The sequence below is a fragment of the Haliotis cracherodii genome, unplaced genomic scaffold (assembly GCF_022045235.1).
Source record: "Haliotis cracherodii isolate W230 unplaced genomic scaffold, xgHalCrac1.p SCAF_8, whole genome shotgun sequence".
Classification (NCBI taxonomy): Eukaryota; Metazoa; Mollusca; class Gastropoda; order Lepetellida; family Haliotidae; genus Haliotis; species Haliotis cracherodii.
This window is the reverse complement of record NW_027266341.1, coordinates 9,148,263-9,161,542: the sequence shown is the minus strand read 5'-3', so window position 1 is coordinate 9,161,542 and position 13,280 is coordinate 9,148,263. Positions and strand designations below refer to the sequence as shown.

At 38.8% G+C, this 13,280-nt stretch overlaps 1 protein-coding gene across 1 annotated transcript in view; it reads right to left on the bottom strand.

The window, feature by feature from the left end:
- LOC139449470 (glutamate receptor-like) overlaps positions 1-13,280 on the bottom strand; it is a 113,934-nt gene that overhangs the window by 56,169 nt on the left and 44,485 nt on the right. Inside the window, exon 5 of the mRNA XM_071230887.1 lies at positions 8,472-8,525. Coding sequence (XP_071086988.1) covers positions 8,472-8,525 — 54 coding nt within the window. The remainder of the gene's footprint in view (positions 1-8,471; positions 8,526-13,280) is intronic.

Genomic DNA, 13,280 nt, shown 5'->3' with positions numbered 1-13,280 from the left:
CAGAATCAACTTCATAAAAGACAACAAACCAGAAAAAGGATCATAAACACAAGCATCAAAATAAAAACAGGTTCCAAATAAAACTAACAGGAAATAGAAGTTTGCTTGAAATTGCGTTCCTTTGGGTAATCAATGTCAAAACGGCAACAATCAGATTGAAACAAAATACAAAAAAATACACACAAAAAACAAAGAGAAAATTCTAAATCAAATTTTATATTCTTTGAAAGCAAAGTGAACGGTTTGGACAGGAAGAAAAAGAAAGTGGGACAAGAAAAAAAATTCATTAAAGAAAATAAACAGTTTTACGGGACAATTAAATGTGACAGTCCTACCATGGATTCCAGTGAAAAGTTTTGGAAACAGATTTGGTCAATAGCCGGCAACTGCAACCTAGTGGAACAATGGGTATAGGATTACAATGATATTGTACATGAAAAAGGTTTCATTACACCTGATTGACTACAAAATGTAATTCAAAAGTGCAAATCGTATACGACGTCAGGTCCTGATGGTAGTCGAAACCGGTATTGGAAACGGTTTCCTTACACCATTACTTCATTGTTTAAATTCAGGGGATGTTCCGCCATGGTTATGCAAATGTCAGACAATACTTCTCCCAATGAAAGGTGTTTTGACAAAAACTTCCGCCCTATTACTTGTCTGAAAACACAATGCAAAATATTTACAGGGTGATGTACAGATTTTGTGTCATCACACTGCCATTTCAATGGCTTTACGTTACATGGAGCAGGAAGGAGCTAGACAGGGATGTTGGGGTCGTAAGGATCAATTCCTGGTTGAGAAAAGAATCCTCGAAGAGGCCAAAACGTACCACCGTAACATCTCACTGTGTTGGAAAGAGTACAGGAAAGCTTATGATTCTGTACCTCACAAATGGATTTTGAGGTCAATGGAATGTATTGACTTCCCCCGAGCGACTTCTTGTTTTACTCAAGTCTTTAATGAATTGCTGGTCAATTCAGCTTGAGATGTGTTCGCAGGGGCAGGTGGTAACTTCGGAAACCATTTCTATTTTAAGAGGAATATTTCAGAGTGATTTCTTCAGTCCTTTGCATTTCTATTTGTCACAAAATCGTTTAACCTTATGAAAAGTCAGGCCTTCATGTACTTGGGGATGCAGGTTTCACACAAACCCCAGAATGCCCATATCAAACTTCAATCAGAATACAAATGCAGAATTCTGGAGTTCAGAGCTGAACGCTCGCAATAAAGTCAAAGCCCCAAATACATATGCTGTTTCCGTCCTTTCGTTATCTTTTAGTGTTGTTGATTGGACAGACCCGTGAAGATCCGGGGTAGAATAGGTCTTCAGCAACCCATGCTTGTTGAAAAAGGCGCCTATGCTTGTCAAATGAACGGGATCGGGTGGTCACGCTCACTGACTTGGTTGATGCATGTCATCAATCCCAATTGCGTGGATCGATGCTCATGAAATCAATTGGTATCACTGGATTGTCTGGTCCAGACTTTTGTATTTACAGATCGCGTCATATAGCTGGAATTTTGCTGAGTGCGGCGTTAAACAACAAACCAATGATGATTGGACGAAACAAGAAAGTCAGGGCATTGATACCCTCACACTGGTCCCACCAACCTCGCTCTTACGTCAATCGCTTATATTTTTCCACTTGGGAGGGCGTGGTTCGATTTACGTGGAGGCTCTTCATTATAGAACTGTTTTGTGCACTATTGCACACATTATGAAAACAAGGCATTCCACAGTTTTCTTAAACGAGCCAAGGGTGTGGGACATAGTCCAATGTCAATGCTGATTTTGTTGATGGTTCTGTACTGCTGGACGGTACAGATATGACTAACAAACAAACGAAGTGCCATATCAATTTTTCAAGGAGAGGCAATCTGAACGACAACTGCATCGCGTTTTGCTTGGATGAAGTCAGCTTGACTGAAAACAGAAGGCTTTGTGTTTGCTGCTCACGATCAGTCACTTCCTAATCGGAACCGCCAATGTGTGATTTTGCATCAAAATGTAAATATGAAATGTAGATTATGCAAGGAATTTAATGACGTTGTCCAACAACATATCACGCTTGCATCCCGAGCTCCAAGTTGTTCGATTCCCCATTGTTCTCGGTGCCTTAGGTTTGGTACCTCCCAAATCTGTTGACTGACACTGGGAGAGGAATACAGCCCTTCTGACAATCTGGATAATGCAGAAGACTGCAGTGTTGAGGAGTCTTCACATTCTCCGAAAAGTTCTCGGAGGGTTCGACTCGGCAGCACTTCTAGGTAGTCCCATCCGATGTCTGGGCTGCGTGCAGAGGGGAAGAGGGCCCTGATCTGTTGAGCCTAATCAGCCTGACTATGCCAGGATCCCCCAAACCCTCTTTGCTGCATGTTTTATTATAATCTGTAAATAATAATAATTTGCCGATGTTGTTATTGATGATGATGATGCTGATGATGAAGTTCAGTTATCTCAATAGTAGCCTGCATATAATGCAATGGTTTTCATTGCCTGAAAACTACAATTAGAATTGTGGACACAATATTAGACGTCAAGTTGCATAATTCAAAGTAAAAGAGGATGAATAGGTATCTGTCCTTGTCGATAATACTCGTATGACGACATACCAGAAATGCATTCCTCGAAACATTAATGAATCGATTACTTTGTTATCATCGACTGTAAAATATGCAGGCCAATCCACACATGCATCTTAAGAGGAAATCACATGAAGGTTTTCTACGATTTTTTCAGACAACAAGCAGATATCAAACTGTGAGAAAACATGAACATACCATTGTCAAATTAAGTAAGAAAGAACACTGCATGGCACGTCCATGTACAGTAAGTCATATCTTTCAAGACAGAATGATGGCAGCAGTCCTGATGATTCAGAACCCCTTATCTGATCATATTTATTTCTATTATTTCTATTAAATATTTATGTGTAATTGAGTTTTGTATTGAAATGTTTTACGAAGTTTGTAAAGGTCATTCATTATAAGTAGGGAAAAAACATTTGCCTTTTTTTTTTGCCATGTCCATGTGGAATACAACACAAGATGTACAATGTTTTTACGTATTTGTTCCACGAGTCAATCCATGCTTTTGTGATTTCCCAATTGGTTTCGATAGTTTTCCAAGTAGGAATCCGATCTTTTTTCTGTCTTATGAACCCATTTTTTGCATACAATATTGGCGAGAAAAAGTCGTGTTTGCAAGGTATGGCAAGATATCAGATTAACAACTTCTGAAGGAAACCTTAAGACCATGTTATTTTAATACGTTTGGAAACATAAATATTGCTACGAATGTATGTAAGTTAACTGTTCAAGGTTCTTTAATAGCTTAGACCCTCAATTACATTTCTGTAATTATAACTTTCAAGTTGCTGACCAACAAAATCTGTGTATTGCTGTAAGTGTTGCAATCATTCATATCAAATTGTTTTCATATAGGAATCACGAGTGGCCAAGTCTTCTAAATTCGACAATAAGTTGTGCAGTGTTGCGTCCCTCGGGTATACCAGGATTAATGAGCGTTAGTTTGAATCCTAAAATTCAAACATGAATGTGATACTTGGTTTGTCGGAAACCATAACCCTTGGGATTCAGTAAAGTGTTGAACGTCTCAAACGTGTATCACTTTGGGCTTTTTTCCCATATTAAGCTGACACGCCGTGATATTACGGAATTCTATTAAATAAGGCGTTAGCCCAAATTCAGTGACTCACTCTTTGACAATTATTCATTCCTCACTCAATACAGAAAGGACGTTGGAAAATTTTTATTTGTCGACAGATCGAAAAGGTCAGGCTAGGTCCCAAAACTATTGATGTCAGTTTGGTGAGACGTTACATGAAAATGTTTCTGTAAAGAAATACCTGCAACCTTTAACAGTATCTGGTGAAATAAAAATGTGATAAATACGACGTTCAGCTGCAATACATCCATAAGATCAGATCAGTCTTGACACTGCTTCTGCAGCAATGTTATATCGGATTGAAAACTCTAACACAACCTCATCCTACACGTTCGCGAGAACCCGAGGTTGTAAACTTTATTAATCTATTTTTTGTCGCATTCGGATGAATATATTCACCAAAGACCACAACTAATGTCTGCGAAATTGCTGACGTAGTGTTAAACACTCTTTAAAATGAAAGATAGATGATAGCCAATTAGTTAGTTTAGAGGTTGTACCTTAAACACCAGTTCCTCGCGTGTTCAACTAATCGATCTTCTTCTGTCACTTTTTAACAAATCATTTTCTGTTTAGTATCTGATGGTGATCAATCAGCGGTCTTATTTCTTCCTTGCACGGCGGAGTTTAATGGCAGTGCGAATAAAGTCCTCTCGTTGTCTTGGATTAAAACACCATGGTGTTTGTGAGTCTTCCTAGGCCTAAAAACCGTTGTTCAAATTAGCGTGTCCTTTAAATAGTGTAGTATTACTTTACTGCATAGAAGGGATCATGTTCTAATTCTCTTATTTGGTCTTGTCTGTGAATTTCCTTTCAGCAATATTACCGGTACCGGTGGGTTAGTTGCGAAAAGAAACCATCGAACACTCACTTCATCGAACGGCTTCAATGTAGATAACACAGTAAAAACACACAGCGTGCATGTACAATGCTTACTGGAGTATATTGAATCAAACTGCTGACGTGTGTAGAAAGGGAAACTCCAAATGTACGTATTTAGGCCACGTGTTAACTTCAAGTCGTTATTAATGAATCGACTATCTTTAAAGAGGTCCTGGGTCTTTCCCAACACCGGTACATTGTGTGAAGCCCATTTCCGCTGTCCCCGGCCAGCACTTGCTGAATATGGACAAACGTTGCGTTGGACCAATGCACACGATCGAGTCTGGAGCATACATTGACTGACGCCCTCAGGATACGACGAGGTTCCATCTGCCAGCCACAGTTTGTGACTAATAGTTTTCAAAATGGCAATGCCAGAGTAAGTGACTGAGTTAAAGTTTAACGTCACATCTTGTCAATGCAAGAGAACAACCTGCTTGAATACCTGCCGAAACAGATAACATACGGCTTAAGATGCAAAATAGTGGTGGAATTGCATGACATTGGTCACTGAAAATCAGTAATCAGTAATGACACCAGGCGTTCGAGAAACTAGTTAACACGTCCCTCTGTACCAGTAGCACTCCCCCCAACAAACACCTATGTGTTTTTCGTTGCCTAACGTCACACTCAGCAGTTTTGCCATATAACGGCGGCCTGTAAATTAACCATTCGAGTCTGTACCAGACAATCCAGTGATTGATATTATCCGATTCTACCTCGCTCGGGCTCCCTACTGTTTAAATAGCATTTGTAGACTTTATATATAATGGTATCCAGGTCACGGCTTGATATCTTTGTTTTACTAAAAGTCTGTTGATGTTATTATAATTATACCATTTTGGATCACCCCACGAAAACATACATGTGCGAATAAATATAGAACAACACACATTCTGTTCGGTTTATCTACCGCTATAATACAGTTCTTCTCGCAATCGTCATGCCATATTCTTCATAGTCTTACCAGTACCACCGTTACTGTATTTGTGAATATACATATGACGGTGCGTATGTCTATGACATACACTGTCTTGTATGACGTTGACCATGGCTGTGAATGTGACTGTGACCACTAATGTGAGTGTGATATCATTAACATAAATGGGATATTACTGGATTTGACTATGGCCGTACCTATGACTATAAATGTGATTGGCACTAACTTTGACTTTGGATGTGACAATGGCTGTAAATTTGACTTTGGATGTGACAATGGCTGTAGCTGTGACTTTGTATGTGACAATGGCTGTAAATTTGACTTTGGATGTGACAATGGCTGTAGCTGTGACTTTGTATGTGACAATGGCTGTAAATTTGACTTTGGATGTGACAATGGCTGTAACTGTGACTTTGGATGTGACAGTGGCTGTAACTTTGACTACGAATATGACTATTGCTGCAACTTTGACTATGACTGTGACTGTGACAGGGACTGTGATATGACAATGACAATAACTCAAGGCTATTTCTTTTTGGAATAGCGACGCAATAATGTTTTGAAACATAAACGTTCAAAAACATCGTTTGCCTTTAAGCAGATGATTGGAAGGAGAATAAGTCTCTGCTTGGCCATCCTCAATTATGGAGGAGAGTAATTGGAATAATGACAGACCCCAAATGCAGCAGGTTGCATGGAGAGCTCCAGGTCAAAATGTTCTTTATATTCTTGTACTTTATCAGGAGGTAAAACACCCTCATAACTCTTGTTATGTCACGCAGCTTGCAATGAATTGTTTAACAAGCCGCCTACATTTAACCAACTCAAAAAGGAGCTGACCCGTGAAGATCCGGGGTAGAATAGGTCTTCAGCAACCCATACTTGCCGTAAAAGGCGACTATATATGCTTGTCGTGAGAGGTGACTAACGGGATCAGGTGGTCAGGCACGCTGACTTGATTGATGCATGTCATCGATCCCAATTGCGTGGATCGGTGCTCATGATGTCAATAACTGAATTGTCTGGTCCAGACTCGATTATTTACATATCGCCGTCATATAGCTTGAATATTGCTCAGTGCGACGTTAAACAACAAACAAACATGTATATCATCATTGATTCCGATCTTCCATGCACTTTTGTAAATATCTACGTACAAGAATTTCCTTTTGATCTAAGGCCCAGATACCACGGACACCTGATGAAGGGTTGGTGTAAAAACACCGGATGTTATTGCAGATACAGCAAGGGCTGAATCCTATTATATACGAGGAGGAATTGAAAGAACTGTCAAATAACTGCTGTTGAATTGTTACAGAACATGTCTTGAATCTGTATTTCAATATGAGCATTTAATTTGAAAACAAAAGCAACAGTAAATTAATTACTGTGTTTCGTCAGAAAATACAAACAGAATACGACTTGCAATTGTTTTAATGATTTTCGTCATGGAAAGTTTCTTCTTTCATTTAAATGCGTAGACATATGAGTTTTCTAGCATTTCATTGGTTTCCTTTTTTCGCAAATGGACTGTAGGCAAACAATGCGAAGCATTTAACGTCGTTCTGAATGTTTTTGTTATTTTATCAGCGCTTGTCAGCTTAAGCGAAGAGGGTAGGCCCAGCCTTACGCGACCACAACCGAGGAGACTCGGTGATTCTGAGTCACGACCCGCGTATCCTGATATAAACAAGGACGTAGTTTTGCATGGTGATTTGCGGCGTCAAAAACATATGGGTCACCTTGTTCCCCAAAGCGTGGAAACTAGAACAGTGCCTGTGATGTGTGTAAATTGAGTGCAGTGTCTGAAGTGCGTGAAGGGCGATAGTTAGTGAATAGGCCATGCTGTGGGTGTGAACGTAGTGAATGGAGGTGAATATGTAAACTGTCAACTTATTTATTATTATTTTTATCTTATACATTTATTTTTACTCCATACTTGGGTTGTGTTATCACACTCACCTCCTTGACATCAAACATCCCTTGGCCTATATGAGCAGATGAGTGAGTGAGTTTGGTTTAACGCCGCTTTTAACAGTATTACAGTTACATCACGGCGTGTCAGCTTAATGTGGGAGGTAAGCCCGAAGTGATGCCAGTTTTACACGTTTACCACTTCGGTGAAACCCGCGAGCATGGGTATAGTGCTGACAAACCTAGAAACATAATCGGGGCGAACCGGGATTCGAACCCACATTCATAGCATAGATTTCTGGAGTGCCCAAGGGACGCAATTCTGCACAGCGAATCGCGGCGCCTTAGACGACTGCCCCTTTCCCCGTGCCCCCTATGAGTAGAAAGAAGTGTAAGGATGCCAGATAAGAATTGGTCCACAGCAACCAATGCTTGTCGCATTTGGATGGTCAGTCTCGATGACTTGGTTGATTGAGTACCATCGTACCACGACGGAGTGAAACTTTGCTCATCACATCAATCATCAATCCGTCTTATTGATGGCATATATTACTGAATGCGGCGCTAGACAACAGACTCAAACTAACTGCAGTTTCACAAATGACTATTTCCATTGATATGGTATATAAAAACAACCATAAACATCTCTTGGAATATATCAATTGCATCTTACCAGACTTTGCTTTAAGGGGTTATAGCGGTTCTTTTTCACATCCATAATCTACCAGAGTAAAAGGATCTTATATCAATTTATAAGTCTATGTTTTTAAGCAAACTTAGACAGGTTTTTCATCCATCTGAAATATGCTCGAAGACTTTCGGCGTCAGTTCCGAAATCCTTATTACTGTATGACACTTTTTTAATATTTCATAGAAGATGCATTATCTCCTTTTGCCAAAGGGAGGCAGGTTTGCTATAATGGGCTTAGAGTCAGGGCTGGTCTTTTATCTGGGGAACGGTTCTAAAATATAGGAGATCCTGACGCCTTAATCTATAGGGTTGTTGATGGAGTTTCAGTGCGCCAAATAAGTCATACTCACCAGCGTGCCAAGGAGATAATTGTAGCCATTTCTATTCATCCCCACTTCAGGAATCTGCAACAAAAGAGCGTTCAGTGGTTGCTTCTGTATACTCAAAGCGTAGACCTGATCAATCAAAACCTTATCGGTCACTGTTGAACGTAGTATAAACACCAAGGAACCTGTAAATCTGTCAGAACTACAGTTTGAAGAAGAGTAGGTAAACAGGAGCACCGTGTGAAAAAAATCAGACCGATGCAAGATTTATAACACTAATGGATTGAGTAAACTGATCCATGAAAAACCATCTTTGCTCTTTCACTTAAAAGAAGGTGAACTTATGTAAGTGGCGTTAAATTTTCATAATAGTTTGGCGTACAGGAAAATCAATAGAATGGTGTTTGAAGGTTAGATTGTATTGAGAGAATCGACATTTAATACTGGACGGGAAGGCTGTAACCCAACATCCAGCTATGATTGAATAAAGCCGGACTTGCTTATCTTGTCATTTTTGGCAATGTTACTTGATTAACCTTGACCTTCACCTTCTAACTATTTCGGGAAGACACATGACAGCTTCCGGATAACGTCATTTATCATAACAAAATGTTAAATAGACCAATCGTTAATTTTTATTTACATTTTCTTTCCAAGTATTATATTTCACAATCTTCAAGTTGAGATATACGGTTTTTGTTTGCGATAACGTAGTGTAACGGTTATGTTAAAAATTCATCTTCCAGGAAGTAACTTTAGAAACCAGGTATGAATAACTTGCCCGAGGACATTGGCCTGGATATTATATAGTGCCAAAAGATTTACAGCTATGTGTGTTTACATAAGTACTCATACATGGGATAGCAAGTGTTGGACATTAGTTTTGCAGTGCAAATAGGCGATGCATTGAAGTATGGAACTGATTAAAAGTTCCTGCAAGTTGACATAATTTGCATATTTATCGGATCGTAATACCATGTTTATCGGATTGGTTTGATTATATAAATTAACATGTATTTATATTAAAAGGGTCTCAGCATCGTGCACCATTTGTTATTCAACATGTTTACAGAAATAGTAATGGTATTTAGAATGTTATGTTACACCCTTTGCTATGAAACAAACAGAGCAAGATAACAGGTAATATCATCAATGACATGTAAGTCCAAAGGCTAGTCAAGTAGATGTTCCTATTTAGGTCACTGTCATAGTTTCAAATCACTGCTTTCACACCCCTAGCTTCTTTCTGGGTATAAAATGGTAACATTAAAACTGAAAGGGGCTTCAATACGGTTACATTTGAAATGGATTTTTTTGCTTATGGAAAAGGCGAAATAGTTGCAGGATGATAATAAGTAACTGACGAAAACAGTCGACAGAAACATCGATTTCGGAAACTATTTGAGCAATGTTCTTTCGAAGAATTATACAATTCGGGTATTGATTACATGGATTATTTCCAATACAGTTCCCCGGCGCTGCGTTCTTGAAACTTTAAAATCAAGACCTTCGGGTCTTGTAATAGTCACCACTTGAAACGGTTTTTATCAAATAACTAACGATATCTTTCAAATGGATTGAGATTAATTCGCATCTATTTACAAAATCAGACTTAAATGGCATGATAAAACTCAGTGCCACTGATACTTCATATTATTCAATTTCAATCGGTCATTTCATTTACATAACTTTAACGTTTCCTTGCACAACATTGAATAATGAGCAATGGCATGTAAAACTTGTAAATAGCAATATTACATGCTTCGTTTCCCACATCTCATGTTGGCGGTTACAGAGGCACAGTCGAGCCTCTCGGGTCACATGAAGTCAGAGCTTCACAACATTCCGGAGTTATATCACGTATATAGGGTAAAAACTGGTTTCCGTGGAAAATTTTTTAATACACTTTATGTTCCATGGACGGTCAAACGCAAGCCTTACGCATGGAAATGTGCAAAAATATTTGTCCTACAATCCACCTTCCTCAACACAGCTCCATTACCGTCAGCAAGTGCTTGATTATCGCCCCCTTGGCTTTGGCAATGCCAGCATTATCTGGGAAAGCGAGCGCCGGGGAAACGTTATGACCCTTCAGGGTACTATGCCATTTTATGTTTTCTCCCAGTAGTGATTTACTAAAAGGCTAATTGCCGTTTTCTCTTGCATGGGAATATAAAGAATGGGATTCTAGCATCCTGTGACACATTCCCCTCAAAGTGAAAATTTTAGAATGTATGTTGTTTCGCTTAGTACTTAATGATTGTTTCTATTCTGTGTTGTTTTCCATAAACATGCAGGTCTGAACAACTTTTTTTGTCATTCAGCAGTGGCTTAAGTTGGTGTCACGATGCTTTCCTCTCATACTCAGGAAAAAGAGGCCAGCGTATGTGCATCCAGGCACTTACATGACTTTATTTATATTCTATGACTGGGGTCTTGTCTATGAGCTGCTCGTCCTGCTTAATACACATCACGTCTAAGGTGCTTATATTTAGCGTTGCATGTAACATGTAGTTAATGCCGTAGCGTATTAACCTTAAATTGTACACTCGAGAAGCAATTCAATACTATACACATTTAATTTAAATAAAGTAATAAAAATATGGGGAAACATCACGAAACCTGTTATTCTTAAGGGAGCAAGAAACAACTGTTAATGTCACGTCTTGACATATTCGTTTGCTGTGGCAATTCATTTAATTCATTTAAGTATTCCTCTCATAGCTTTCTGGTGTCCCCCACCGTGATATTGCTGGAATATTGCTAAAAGCGGCGTAAAACCATACTCACTCACTCACTCACCTCTCATAGCTATAAAAAAACATAAATCTGAAATTCAATTGATTTTACCGGAATACTGTATTCCACACAAGACATCAGATATAGCCTTGCCACGCAGTCTTACGTTGTGCCTACATATGCTTCTCTGTCACCGGCCGACTGCAGAACCATGTATCTTTGGTGCGTTCGCAGGACGTCGATGCCTTAATCTCCAGGCTCAACTAACAGACTTAAAACGTATGTTCCAAGGGTTTTTGTCATGAGGGGCATCTCCGTGAACTGTCTCGATATAATTTCATTGTGCCGTCCAAGCCATAATTGTGCTCACTCAATGTTAAAATTATTGTTCCCTGTGAAATTGATTACACATACTTACTTGACTGGGTGTTGAGATTTCTAATATTCCATAATGTCGAAATGTGCAGATAATTTAACACTTTTTACATTCACGTCCAAGTTACAGTTCTGAGACTACTATATTGTGACCTTGTGCTATGATTTTCATGAATATGAGTTTCAGTTACATGATTGTTTATAACACAGTCTGAGTATCCCTTTCTGTTAGTGTAATTTTGTATTTAATTTATCAATAGTTATTCATTTTCTGAAGAAACATTACACATTTGCATACATCTTTCTCAATCTTTGTTTCTAAAATTTATATATATAATTTTCAATTTTTCGCAAAGCCTGAATGTCAAAATCATTCATCAATGAGGTACATTTTGTGTGAATGGATTCTTAATAGTAATGTCTTGTTATTATGTAAAAAGTGAAATAAAGAATATGATGTGATGTTTCGATATTTGTTACTAACAATTCATGGTTAATTTTTGTCACCAAATTACTTATCAAGTAATGTACTCGCAAACATAGGATCACCAAATGTGGATAGGTCCCCAGTCGAGCTGGTCCGGATTACGTTTATTAAGATAAGAGAACAATACCAGGATTGGGATGGTCGACGTCGTGCGAATAAACAGTATCTTTACGTGCTTGCTTGTCATAATCCCTTCGTTCTCAGTTATACAATGATCCGATGATGATGGATTCGAATCTTGCCGAAAACGAAATCTTGGTTTTCTACAGCTATCTACATCTGTATTCATACTGGTGGATTTCATTTAAATGATAAACATTTACAATATACAATCTGCATCACAATCAGCGTTTCTCCATCTTTGGAATTGCTCCCTAGCAACCTGTGCTGGTCGCAAGAGGGGACTGAATTGGTCTGTTGTCAGGCTCGGGAAATAAATCACCGTACCTCGTGAATCGTATAGCTGGAATACTGCTGAGCGTGGCGTTAAAACAAACAAACAAACTTGAAAGACGCGTAAAAGGGCTTCTGATGTTCAACACCGTTTTTCTTTAATCTGGATGCGCTATTTATACCGAGTAACGCTAAATATAACCACCTTAGACGAGATGTGTATTAACATTTTTATTACTTTATTAAAATTAAATGTGTATGGTATAGAATTGCTTCTCGAGTGTACAATTTAATGTTAATGCGCTACTGCATTGACTCCATGTTACATGCTGCGCGGAATCATTTTTCAAATTTGTTTCATAAAAAATACATTTTCAATACACTCGGTCCTTTTGTCTCCCAAACTATAACAGTTTAAGCAACGTTTTCATGTAGTCATATTATAGTAAAAGCCAGTTTTGTCTAACGCCGCATAGAACAGTATCTCAGTGATATCAGTCTGATGTGGGAGTAATGCTTGTCAGGGTTCAGGGTATCAATGAGTGAGTGCATGTTGTTTATCTCTCAATAATCGAGTCTGGAAGATGACGACCAGTGGTCAATAGTATGAGCAACAATCCCCGCCAGGGGTTCGGCACACAACCAACCAACTCCACATTGTGAACCCAGATTACAAGTAATAGATAGAATGAGTGCGTGGTAAAATTAATATGATTTTACGCCGCTCTTAGCAATATTTCAGCACCATCACGACGGGGTACACGCTAAATAGTCTACATGTATTGTACCCTTGAGAGAAATCAAATCCAGCCTTAGGCCTGTGGAGACAACGTCTAAAT